This window comes from Microtus pennsylvanicus, chromosome 21, assembly GCF_037038515.1.
Source record: "Microtus pennsylvanicus isolate mMicPen1 chromosome 21, mMicPen1.hap1, whole genome shotgun sequence".
Classification (NCBI taxonomy): domain Eukaryota; kingdom Metazoa; phylum Chordata; class Mammalia; order Rodentia; family Cricetidae; genus Microtus; species Microtus pennsylvanicus.
In genome coordinates, this window is record NC_134599.1 from 15,081,091 (window position 1) to 15,094,827 (window position 13,737).

Consider the following 13,737-nt stretch of genomic DNA (forward strand, 5'->3'; position numbering starts at 1 on the left):
ATTATAGATCTACAATGAATACAAATGTTTATATATATACAGTGTTTGTCCATTTGCAGTTTTAAAATTGGAATGTGCTTCAGTTCTGTCAGTTTAGAGACCAAGCCTTGAATTAATTATTATCCCAAATAAATCTGATAACATATTTTCTTTGTTTCTTTCTTTAATATTTATTTCTTTTATTTTACATATATATGTATTTTACATGCATGTATATCTGTGTACTACTTGCTTACAATATCAGAAAAGGAAATAGATTCCATACAACTAGAGTTACAGATGGTTATGAGCCACCATATCATTGCTGGGAGCCTAGCCCATTGTATTCAAGAGAAAACATGCTCTGAACCACTGTGCCGTCTCTCAACTTGCATCCTGAAATATTTAAAAAAAAAAACAGAATGCCAATGTGCAGCTACTGTAAATGTTTGTTGGTGGGAGAATCATGTTTGGTTCTGGCAATTGGACTCAACCTATTCTTTTACTAGATCAAGTTTTAAGAGCAAACATAATGTATATATGTAAAATGTATGATTTATGTTGTCATATTCGTGGGGATGTGATAGAGTGCTCTCATATACTGACTTCTGCAATATTGCTATATATACATGCATGCAGCTATGTATGTGGAATATACAATTGATCTTGAGAACACAATTGGCCTCTCTTTGTCACAAGAATCTTAGTAGATATAGTTTTCTATTTCTCTACCACAAAGTTGATGTTAAAGTAATGAATTATACTAATTTTCTAAAATAATAATACTGGCAACCAGACGAAATAACTAACATCAGCACTCAAGCTAAGACTATTTGTTGAAAGTAAAAAAATTGTCTGTGTGTTGGTGACATATGATGTCTCTGGGGCCCTTGATTTCCACTGCATGGGAAGGAATCTATTAAAACAGAGATTCTAAAACAGGATCACTATGTGGTCATCTTTGGCAAGTTCATGTTTGTCACAATGTGTTGAAAGCAGTGTTTTTCTTGGTGTCACATGCTCTTTATTGTTTGGGGCTCCTGGCTCCACATCTTCAGATGAGAGTATTTCCTGTGTAAACTACAGATATCAGGAAAGCACAATGGGACCATGGCCAAGATGGGGTTGATTGTGGGTAGCAATGGAGAGAAGAATAACAGGGTACAAGTGATCTTGTCAGGGAAATGGGAAAGTGTGGGCTTCTTAGCAGGGAGGAGGGAAGTACATATAGAAGGAGGTGGGAGGAAGGTACAGGGGAGTAGCAGGAGACCATTGCTCTGATAGGGAAAAATGTGGGTTTCTTAGTCAAAGAGGAGGATATAAATACAGACGATGGAATAGGAAGGTAAAGTAACAAAGGATGGATGAAAACACCGAAAGGAATCATACTAGTAATGATTTACCAACCCCACTGACCTGCTGTAAAAAATAAACAAAAATAGCATTTGTCTTGATAGTTGGGAGTTAGTTCTTTAAACCATAAGTAGATTTTACACAAGTTTTAAATAGGATGGAAAGTAAACTTGGAGACATCTAGGAGCATTTATAACAATAATGGTTATAAAATTAATATGGTGTGGAAACTGCACTAATGAACTCCAACTGTATCATTGTCTTTAATCCCAGATTCTGGGGTGGTGAGTTCATTGAAAAAGGAAAATAAAATTAGATGAATTGAGATAGACATCGTACTGACTAAATAGTGGGATTATCATGAATTATCAACTCTGATTCCATCAAAATTATGAATGAAAACATGGATAATTGTAAAATGGAGCTTATTAAAATTATAAAATATGAGACTGACTCACCTCACTCTTTTGGATTTCTGTTGTGATTTCTCCCCAGAACAACATAATTTTAATCAGTTGTACAAATATGATTATGCTCCTGTTTTCTCATCATTGCTGTTTCCAGTGTTAACTATAAAATGAGGCAATGTAAGTCAAATCAGTAGGATTCAATTTCTAAGGCATGAGGTCTAGGTGCAATACAGGCACATGAGTGTGCAAGCTGTGTTGGATGTGGCTGAGAATGCTGTCTATCCAGGAGATATATTGAGATTATATAGAAACATAGGTCAAGTCTAATGTGGAACTTGAAATAAAGAGATGGGTTAATAAAGAATAAATAGGTAAAACAGAATGATGATATACATAATGACCATGAATAACGACTTTCATGAATAATATATAACTTTTTCAGGTATATGAAATAAGTGTCCACAACCGTCTCTATTGGGATATGGTGCCCTCTTGAGAATGAGACCTGGTCAGTAATCATCATCATCAATTTAGACTATGAAACCCAATATGGACAGGGTCAACAGAACCACCATATTTGGGCTGCCCATGCATGCTTCAGCATTGCCAGGTCATAAATTTCATTTTTTCATATCATGCTCCTAAAATGAATATACTTTCCACTTATGTCCTCATTGAAGAATGTCCTTAATTTCCAAGCTGGACTTGGAGTCCTGGCCAATATGTTTCTCCTTTTTTTCTACATTTTCATAACTCTAGGTCAGAGACCTAAGTCCACGGACATTATCTCCTGTCAACTGGCCTTCATTCACACACTGCTGCTCATTACTGGAGCAGATATTTGGCTTTGGGACATATTTGAGTCACTGAACATTGAAAATGGCTTCAAATGTAAGACAACTTTTTACATAAGCAGGGTGATGAGAGGCCTCTCCATCTGCATCACCTGCCTCCTGAGTGTGTTCCAGGCTGTCACTATCAGTCCCAGTTCCTCTTTCTTGGCAAAATTTAAATATAAACTAAAAAAGTACATGATTTGTTCTTTCTTCTTTATTTGGTCTTTCAACTTGTTATTCCTTAGCCACTGGATCTTTTATACTGGTACTTTTTCCAACGTGAGTGAGACCAACCAGATGAAGGTCACAAAAGTCTGCTCACTCTTCTCCATGAACTATATCATCAGGGCACTGATTTTAACAATGGCAACCTCTAGAGATGTATTTCTTGTAGGAGTTATGCTGGCCACAAGTGCATATATGGTGATCATCTTGCTCAGACGTCAGAGGCAACATAAGCATCTTCACAGCCTCAGCCACCTGAGAGCATCTCCTGAGAAAAGGGCCACCCAGACCATCTTGCTGCTGGTGATTTTCTTTGTGGTCATGTACTGGGTGGACTTCATCATCTCATCCACTGCATCTCTGTTATGGATGTACGACCCAGTCATTCTGAGTGTTCAGAAGTTTCTGATGAATGTCTATCCCACAATTACTCCTTTGGTACAAATCAGTTCTGATAACAGAATAATCAATATGCTGAAAGACATGCAGTCTGTGTGCCGCCACATTTTAAAAAAGGGATAATATTTCTCATTTTAATAGAATGATTTATTTATGTTTTTATATTTATGAGTATTGGGTCAGCATGTATGTATGTGTGAACTACTGGCACCCACAAGTTCAGAAGAGGCCATTGTCCTTGCCCCCTTTAAGCTGGACAGACAGATGTTTGTAAGGTGTCATTCTTGCACAGCCACAACTAATTTTTCCTAAAACATATTCTTCTTAAACTCTGTAATAGTTCAAGTAGAAAATCAAGATTCTCCATATTTTAAATAAAATTTGTGGTATTACACATATACATTTTTTTGACATTTCTGCTGCCACGATCCATAGCATCGTTTAAGTTTATTGTACACCATAATTTGAAATTTCTTCAGAAATTCTCTTACTCTTTCATCTTTAATTTATTTCATAAATATTCCCCGATGTTGAGGTTGCTCAAAGGATGGTCCTTGCTGATACTGACTGTAACGTATTTCTTTTGATGGATATTTAATATACTCTCAGTCATCAAGAGTAGTTTAAATATTCTATTGTATCTTCAATTATCTTTCCTAAGTGTAGTTTCTCTGGAGCCTCAAAAATACTGTGAATTTAAATTGTTCCTTTTTACCACAGTTACTTAATGAGCCTTATATAAATATTCCATGTGCCTGTGTATTCGTATTTCATCAATACTTACTCTTCTTCTGTTGAGAATTCTCTGTTCAGTTCAGTGCCCCATTTTTTTAATTGGGTTAAATAGCATTTTAAAGTCTAGTTTCTTGAGTTCTTTATATATTTTAGAGATGAGACGTTTATCTGTTGTGGGGTTGGTGAAGATCTTCTCCCAGTCTGTAGATTGCCTTTTTGTCTTAATGACAGTGTCCTTTGTTTTACAGAAGCTTCTCAGGTTTAGGGGGTCCCATTTATTCAATGTTGCCCTTATTGTCTGTGCTACTGGGGTTATATGTAGGAAGTGGTCTCCTGTGCCTATGTGTTGTACAGTATGTCCCACTTTCTCTTCTATCAGGTTCAGTGTGCTCAGATTGATACTGAGGTCTTTAATCCTTTTGGACTTGAGTTTTGTGCATGGTGATAGATAAGGATCTTGTTTCATTCTTCTACAGGTTGACATCCAGTTGTGCCAGCAACATTTGTTGAAGATGCTCTCTTTCTTCCGTTGTATGCTTTTAGCTCCTTTGTTAAAAATCAGGGGTTCATAGGTTTGTGGGTTAAAATCCGGGCCTTCTATTCGATTCCATTGGTCAACATCTCTGTTTTTGTGCTAATACCAAGCGGTGTTCATTACTGTAGCTCTGTAATAGAGTTTGAAGTCAGGGATGGTAATGCCTCCTGAAGTACCTTTATTGTATAGAATTGTTTTGGCTATCCTGCGTTTTTTGTTTTTCCATATAAAGTTGATTATTGTTCTCTCAAGGTCTGTGAAGAATTTTGTTGGGATTTTGATGGGGATTGCAATGAATCTGTAGATTGCTTTTGGTAGAATTGCTATTTTTACTATGTTGATCCTCCCAATCCAAGAGGAAGGGAGATCCTTCCATTTTCTGGTATCCTCTTCAATTTCTTTCTTCAAAGCCTTAAAGTTCTTGTCAAACAGATCTTTCACTTTCTTGGTTAGAGTTACCCCAAGATATTTTATGCTATATATACCCAAGAGATGCCCTAGCATACTACAAAAGCATTTCTTTAATTATGTTCATAGCAGCTTTATTTGTAATAGCCAGAACCTGGAAACAACCTAGATGCCCCTCAATCGAAAAATGGATAAAGAAAGTGTGGAATATGTACGCATTAGAGTACTACTCAGCGGTAAAAAACAATGACATCTTGACTTTTGCATGCAAATGGATGTAAATAGAAAACACTATCCTGAGTGTGGTAACCCAGAACCAAAAAGATGAATATGGTACGTACTCACTCATAAGTAGATTTTTGCCATAAATAAAGACATTGAGCCTATAATTCGTGATCCTAGAGAAGCTAAAAAAAAGGTGAACCCAAAGAAAACCATAGTTATCCTCCTTTATATTGGAAGGAGACAAGACTACCAGGCAAAAATTGGAAACTTGGGGGTGGAGGTGGAGTAGGGGTAAGGGGAGATGGGAGAAAAAAGTGAGAAGGGGAAGATGGGGAGAGCTTGGGGGAATGGGACGGTTGGGATGGAGGAAGAGTGGATATGGGAACAGGGAAGTATATATCTTAATTTAGGGAGCCATTTTAGGGTTGGCAAGAGAATTGACTCTAGAGGTGTTTCCAGGTGTCCTTGGAGATGTCTCCAGCTAGATCCTCGGGCAGCCGAGGAGAGGGAGCCTGAAATGGCTCTATCCTGTAGCCATACTGATGAATATCTTGTATATCACCATAAACTCTTCATCTGGCGATGGATGAAGCTAGAGACAGAGACCCACATTGGAGCACTGGACTGAGCTCCCAAGGTCCAAATGAGGAGTAGAAGAAGGGAGAACATGAGCAAGGAAGTCAGGACCGCGAGAGGTGTGCCCACCCACTGAGATGGTGGGGCTGATCTAATGGGAGCTCATCAAGGCCAGCTGGACTGGGACTGATGGACCATGTGATCAAACTGGACTCTCTGACACTTGCCAGTGTAAGGGCATGGGAAATAGAAATATAAATAAAGAATACAAAGACATGAAAACAATAAAACAGAAAACACAGAACAGTACCAGGAGGCAGTTCCAGTGAATACTGAAATCACCTATGTTTATTATCAAATTACTTAAAATATACCAACCCCAAGTGGTAGGAGTAAGAAAAACACTTCATTTACATTATACAAGAAAAGGAACAGACCAGTTGAAGGTTGTGAGCTACATTCCTAGATAACCATTCTGTTTTTAGAACAAAACATGTCACACTTATACCCTAGACCAAAACATTCTGTAGGGAACCTACACATTTGGTAGAATATGGTAAGGTTCTCCATGGAAAGTTAACAAAGTCAAGCACATTGCTTTGAGTCAAAAGCCATTCCCACTGTATCTAAGCTGAGCAAGGTATCCCTCCAAAGAGAATGGGTTTCAAAAATCAAGTAGAAACAGTAGGGAAAATCATGGATTCACTACCAGTGGTAACAGAGTGTGCCCAAGCCATGTAACTGTTACCCACATCTGGAGTGCCTAATTTGGTCCTATGTTGGTTCCCTCACTGTCAGACTGGAGATAGTGGGCTCCGATTAGCTTAAGCAAACTGTTTCAGTGGGAACCTCATAATAGTCTTGACTCCATTGTTGATCTCTGCATATGAAGTACACAATTTGATCAATAAGTCTGATATCCCATAGTCAAATCAGGTTAAATAAGAAAGCTAAACAGGCCAATACATCAATGGATTAGAAGCAATAATTATGAGTCTCCCAACCATACAAAAAACAAAAAAACAAAAAACAAAACCAACCAAACAAACAAAAAAATCCAAAAAACCAGGACAAAAAGGTTTTAGCACCAAATTCCCTGTGACTTCCAAAAGGGAGTTAATTTCATGTTTTGGCCTGTGTTTGCTTGTGTGAAGAGACACCATGAACATGGAAGCTCTTATAAAAGAAAGTGTTTAAGCAGAGCTTGTTTACAGTTCAGATTTTAGTTCATTATCATCATGGTGGGGAGCATGGTGCCATGCAGACATGATGTTGGAGAAGGCACTGAGAGTTCTGCATCCAGATTCACAGGCAGCAGGAATGGAGAGAGCCACTGGGTCTGGCTTGGGCTTTTGAAACCTCAAAACCTATCCCCAGAGAGACACACCTTCCTCCAAACACCTAGCCACACTAATCAATCAAATAGTATCAGTCCCTAAGCATTGAAATCTATGAGCTTCTGGGGGTCATTCTTATTCAAACCACCACCCTACAATATTTCTCAAATTATTCACCAAATTAAAAAATGAAAGAATACAGCCCAATTTTTTGAATTAGTTACAATTTACCTGATACATAAGCTATATAAAGACCCAATAAAGAAAGTAATTCAGATAAATTTTCCTTAGGAACATAGATGTAAAAATTTATCAATAAAATATCTGCAAACCCAATCCAAAAAAAAAAAACACCAAACACAACATCCACCATGATTAAGTTAACCTTCCTAGAGATTCAGAGATGATTCAACATACATAAATTGGTAAAAAAAATACACCATATTAACAGACTGAAAGACAAAACATCACATGATCATCTCATTAGATAAAGAAAAGGCCCTTAACAAATCAAAACCCTACATGAGAAAAGTCTTGGAAATATTGGGGATACAAAGTACATAACTAAACACAATAAAGGAAGTTTATAGCAAGCCCATATCTAATATCAACTTAAATGGAGAGAAATTTAAACAATAGAACTAAAATCAGCAAGAAGACAACAATGTACACTCAACATACCTGCTAAATATATATTTGAAGTCTGTCTTAGAGATTTGATTGCTGTGAAGAGATACTATGACCACAGCAACTTTTATAAAGGAAAACGTTTAATTGGGGTAGCTTACTGATATTTTCAGAGGTCCAGTTCATTATCATCATGGTGGGAGCAACAGAAGGCAGGTGACAGAGTGCTGGAGAAGTAGGTGAGAGCCCTACATCTTGCAGGCAACAGATAGTTGACTGAGTGTCACACTGAGTGAAGCTTGAGCAAAAGAGACCTCAAAGTTCACTTCCTTCAACACCCCAAGTCCACACCTCCTGATGGACCCACTCACCATGGGATTATGGGGTCCTGATTACATTCAAACTAACAGAAAGATTTATGGACCAGTAAAATAACTGAAGGAGATTGAGGGGACACAGATAGGAAAGAAGTCAAAGCATCTACATTTGCAGATGCTACAGTAGTGTGATGCTATTCTTAGTTGTCAACTTTTTTACTTCTGGAATTAACTAAACCCCACAGTGACTAAAGACGCCTGTTCAAGGTTCTTTCTTATTAAATCATTGGAAGTGGAAAACCCACTTCTATTCTGGATATTTGAGGTAGGAAAATTCAATACTAAAATGGACCACACATTAGCTGGCAGTATATTTAAAAAACACGGAAAAGGGAGGATTGCTGTGTGTTTGTGTGGTTTCTTTGTTGTTGTCAGAAAAATCATTATTGTACTGATACTGAGCCTATTTCTTCAGGAATTTAGAATGTACCAAAAAAAAACAGCTGAGACTTCCAGTATTGTGGATTGAACAGCTACTGGATTTTTGGACTTTCTTGTGGTAGACAGCAATCATTGGATTAGCTGGGACACAACCTGTAAGCCATTCTAGTATATATGCTTTCTATATAGATATGGACTCATTCTATATGTTCTACTATTCTAGAGAACCATGACTAATACAAATAATATTACATGATTTCAGTTTAGTTGATCTCAACATTCCTATTGTTGTGACCCTTTAATATAGCTCGTGGTGTAGCAACAAAAATCATTTTATAGTCCTGTTTATTTTATTATAAGGCTTAGAGGTTTCCCAAGGAGAGGCAGAAAAGGCATGGATCCAGATGATGGAGAGAAGAAACTAAGAGGATCAGGGAACAGGAAACCCTTATCAGATTACATTGTATGAAAAAAATCTTTTTTCTATAAAAGAAAAACATAATATTCCAATGGTGGGGAATGGTGGTGAACACTTCTAATGCCAGATCTGGGGTGACAGAGACAGGAGAATAACTGGCCTATATAGTAAGCTCCAGGTTAGAGTGAGAGATGTTCTCTCAAAATAAAAAGTGAATGGCTCATAAAGAACAAAAGGCAAGGTTGTTGTCTTCTGGTCTCCATGTGCACATGTAAACACATTCTTCATGTGAGCACACACGTGTGCATTTACACAGTCACAAAAACACAGAGTACATCATATAAGTATATATAACAATTTTTAGTTACCAACAATATTTCAATAAGTGTGAATTAAATGAAGTTCAAATACATAGGAAAATACAATTTTCATAGAGAACCCAATCATTAACCTTGATTAAAAATGGAAAATTCAATTCACATTATTTTGTGCTACAGAAAAACTATACATGAGTTAGTGAAAGCTACCATGAGATATTTAAACTATTCTTGATGTCTGAGAGTATATTAAAATCTCTTCAAAAGAAAAGCTTAAAAGGTCAGTATCAGCGAGGAGCTTCCTTTAAGTAAACTCAGCATCAAAGGAACATTTATGATATAAAGTGAAAAGGAGAGAGTAAGAGAATTTCTGTGAACAAAACAGCTCATGGTGTACAATAAACTGTTGCCCTGGGCAACACAAATGTCACAAGACTATACAAGTGTAATACCACCAATTTTATTTAAAATATGAAGAATCTTGAATTGTTCCATGAACTATTAAATGATTTAAGAAAAAAATCTGTATTTAGGAAACAATAATTAGAGATGTGGAAGAATTATTCCTTACAACCATATCTATGTCAGGTTCCAGCCTCTTCTGACCTCTGTGGATATCAGGAAATCCCACATACACACATGTTGATGCAATACATAAATAAATGAATAAATATGAATGAATAATTTCAAAAAAAGGAAAAAATAACCCTTTTTAAAAAATCTGGTGACACTTTGATCTCAAGCTTTTCAGCATATTGATTATTCTATTATCAGAACTGATTTGTACCAAAGGAGTAATTGTGGGATAGACATTCATCACAAACTTCTGAACACTCAGGATGACTGGGTCATACATCCATAACAGGACTGCAGTGGATGAGATGATGAAGTCCACCCAGTACATGACCACAAAGGAAATTACCAGCAGCAAGATGGTCTGGGTGGCCCTTTTCTCAGGAGATGCTCTCAGGTGGCTGAGGCTGTGAAGATGCTTGCATTGCCTCTGATGTCTGAACAAAATGATCACCATATATGCACTTGTGGCCAGCATAACTCCTACAAGAAATACATCTCTGGAGATTGTCACTGTTAAAATCAGTGCCCTGATGATGTAGTTCATGGGAAAGAGTGAGCAGTATTTAGTGACCTTCATCTGGTTGGTCACACTCACATTGATAATAGCACCAGCATAGAAGATGTGGTTGCTAATTAATGACAAGTTGAAAGACCAAATAAATAAGAAAGCACGAATCATGTACTTTTTTAGTTTATATTTAAATTTTGCCAAGAAAGAGGAACTGGGACTGATAGTGACAGCCTGGAACACACTCAGGAGGCAGGTGATGCAGATGGAGAGGCCTCTCATCACTCTGTTTATATAAAAAGTTGTCTTACATTTGAAGTCATTCTCAATGTTCAGTGACACAAATATATCTGTAAGCCAAATATCTGCTCCCGTGAGGAGCAGCACTATGTGGATGAAGGCCAATTGACAGGAGATCATGTCCGTGGGCTTAGGTCTGTGACCTAGGATTATGAAAGTATAGAAAAAAAGGAGAAACATATTCGCCAGGACTCCAAGTCCAGTTTGGAAATTAAGGACATTTTTTAATGATGACATATGTGGAAAGTATAGTAATATTAGCATCCTGTTAAATCATATTTCATGTACCTGAAAAATAATAGAGTATACATTAGACTTGTGATTCGTTGTGTCTATATCACCATTCAATTTTCCCTACTTATTCTTGATTAACCTGTCTCCTTAATTTTGATGTTCCAGTCTCGGCATAGCCAACATTTCTATATACTAATCCATAGATCTGCTTGTGAATATAGCATAAACATGATAAAGGCATTCACAGTCACATACTATACAGAATGCACACTTAGTGTGCCTGCTACTCACCATGGGTCATGCCTTAGAAATCCAATCCTATTGATTTACAGTGCCTCATTTTAGAGTTAACAACTAAAATAGTAGTGATGAACACAGAATATTAGTTACATTTTACAGAGATTAAAACTTACATTGATGTGGAAAATATCTACCAAAAAAATCCAAAAGCATGAGGTGAGTGAGTCTCATGTTGCATAATTTTACTGTGCTCTGTTGTGAAACTATCTATATTTTCACTCATAATTCTAATGAATCACAGTGATAATTCATGATAATTCCATCATTTTAATCATTAAAATGTCCATTTTTGTTCTTACTTTCCTTTTTTTTAATGTTCCTTTTTTCCGTGAAATTTTACATCTCCTCGATCCAGAATTAAAGACATAGACACAGTTGGAGGCCATTATTGCACTTTCCACACCCAATTAATTGCATAACCATTAATTATGGTTAGAAATAATCTTAAATATCAACAGTTTAATTGCTATCCATCAGTTTTTGCAAAATTGCTTCAGGTTTAAAGAACTAACTCACAGCTATCAAAACAAGCATTGTTTTTTCTTTTATTGAGGGAGGTATGTAAAGAATTAATTTTAGGATTCCTTATGAATTTCCTCTTTTTGCCATATGGCTTTTTCAAGCATTCATATTGTTATTTTACCTACCTCTTTCTTCTCTATTTAATACCATACACCTTACCTAAGAACTTCCCATTAAATTTTCCCAATAGCTCAATTGTACTCTTCTACCCCCCTACATCTTCCTCCCACCTTCTGCTATATTTATTTACTTCTGTTCTCCTCCTTCCCAAGGATTTTCCATTTTCCATTTCCTTGCTGAGATCACTTGTACCCTGCTGTGCTCCTCTCTAATGCTCCACACACCATGCCGGTTCCTGGCCATGGTCCTGGTTTGTTCTGGTCTCTGAAGTTACTACAGGTTACATACTCACTCTCCAGATGTGGAACTAGGAGCCTCCAAGAGGAGACAACATGGCGAACTAAAACAAGCACTATTTTCACCACATTGTGACAAACATGAACTCGCCAAAGATGACCATATAGTGATCCTGGTTTGGAATTTTTTTTTTTAAGAAATTCTTTTCCATGCAGTGGAAAACAAGGGTCCCAGTATTATCATACATCATCAATGCACAGACATTATTATAATTTCAATCTACAGTCTTACCTTTGGTGTTTATGCTAGTTATTTGGCCTGGGTAACAATATAGTTATTTTGTCCAATTACTATAATTCTGTTCTTTCAAACGGCTTTGTGATAAAGAAATAGAAAACTACTACACTTGCTCAGAATCTTGTGAGAGTCTTGTGAGAAAAGAAGTGCCCAATTATATTGTCAACTTCACTTGTATATTCCACATATATAAATGGACGCATCCATGTGTGTGTGTAGAAATAATGGCAAAGCTGTGTATGAGACAAGCCTATAACATCCCTGTGAATATGACACCATAATTCAAACATTTTATATTTACATTATTTTTGCTCTTCAAAAGCTCAATCTAGTAAAGATGTAGATTCGTCTCAATTGCTGGACCCAAGCATCTGATTCTTCCACCAGCATACATCTACAGCAACTGCTCTGTGGTGTTCTGTTCTTTTAAAGTTTCAGGATACAAGTTGGAAGATGGCTCAGTGGTTCAAAACACATATTACTCTTGCAAAAATCCTGGGTTAGAGTCTCCTCTGAAACTCTAGGTCTGGTAGATCCATTGCCCTCTCTGACTCAGTCATGCAAGTGGCACATAGACACATATGCAGGAAAAAAATCATATATGTAAATAAATACATAAATAAATATTAAATAAGTAAATAGATTAGAGATAAATGAATAAGTAAGGAAATGAATAGTAAATAAATGTTCCAGGATAGCAAATAATTCAAGCCTTTGTCTCCAAACTGAATTAATCATAGTCCAATTCCATACAAAATTGTATATGTACAAAGCATACACGTAAAATAATTTTCATTAGTTATATATCTATAATATATCAATACAGCACATGTACTATATGTAATATTAAAAGATGATAATACAAAGGTAAAGGTAATCTAAAATTTTCTTCCTTAGCCCAAAGATATGTTATACGATCTGTAAATTTCATATGCATTGATTTTTAAATATCTATGACTTATAGAAAATTGTGCATTTCCTAAGTCATCAGGTGTCATCTGTCTGTGGAGCTAACTCTGGCTGAGATTTAACCAGAAAAAACCCATATCTACCATTGATAGAAACTGAATTATTAACATATAAATACAATGAGAAAGGATATTTGTTTTACTTGAAAAAGGAAATTGCAGTTCTGAGGGCTTTATTTTCTCGCAGTAGCAACATTTAGTTGTAAATACTAAAACACAAAGTGTGGCCATAAATATTCACAACAGGCAGAAGCCATTAAAATTAAATTGACTCAGATCTAGAGACCAAGCAGTCTGCAGGCAGCTGTCTGAGGAGATGGGCAATAATAAAAACCAAGGGCTGCTTCATGAAAACATAGCTCTGCATTCTTACAAGAAAAATCACTTTATACCTTCATTATTACAGTACTTGATTTTAGAACAGTCTTGTTTTAAGACTTATGGTGATCTTTGTATTCTTGCTGGAGAGTTAATAACACAATGAACATAAAACATACTAGATCAAATGTATCATTTTCATTTTAAGTTTTACCATAT

General features: G+C 36.4%; 2 protein-coding genes across 2 annotated transcripts; one reads left to right on the plus strand and one right to left on the minus strand.

Moving 5' to 3' along the window:
* The first annotated feature begins 2,407 nt into the window (after window positions 1-2,407).
* On the plus strand, window positions 2,408-3,325 carry LOC142839161 (vomeronasal type-1 receptor 90-like). Its single transcript, XM_075955087.1, has one exon. It carries the CDS (start codon window positions 2,408-2,410, stop codon window positions 3,323-3,325), a length of 918 nt encoding a protein of 305 aa, XP_075811202.1.
* Window positions 3,326-9,850: 6,525 nt separating this feature from the next.
* On the minus strand, window positions 9,851-10,759 carry LOC142839163 (putative vomeronasal receptor-like protein 4). The gene has a single exon (XM_075955089.1). The coding sequence runs from the start codon at window positions 10,757-10,759 to the stop codon at window positions 9,851-9,853; it is 909 nt and encodes a 302-aa protein (XP_075811204.1).
* Window positions 10,760-13,737: the final 2,978 nt, after the last annotated feature.

Bases quoted from the DNA above. Each gene is read 5' to 3' on its own strand.
- LOC142839161 (XM_075955087.1), top strand. From the start codon at position 2,408: ATGTCCTCATTGAAGAATGTCCTTAATTTCCAAGCTGGACTTGGAGTC.
- LOC142839163 (XM_075955089.1), bottom strand. From the start codon at position 10,759: ATGTCATCATTAAAAAATGTCCTTAATTTCCAAACTGGACTTGGAGTC.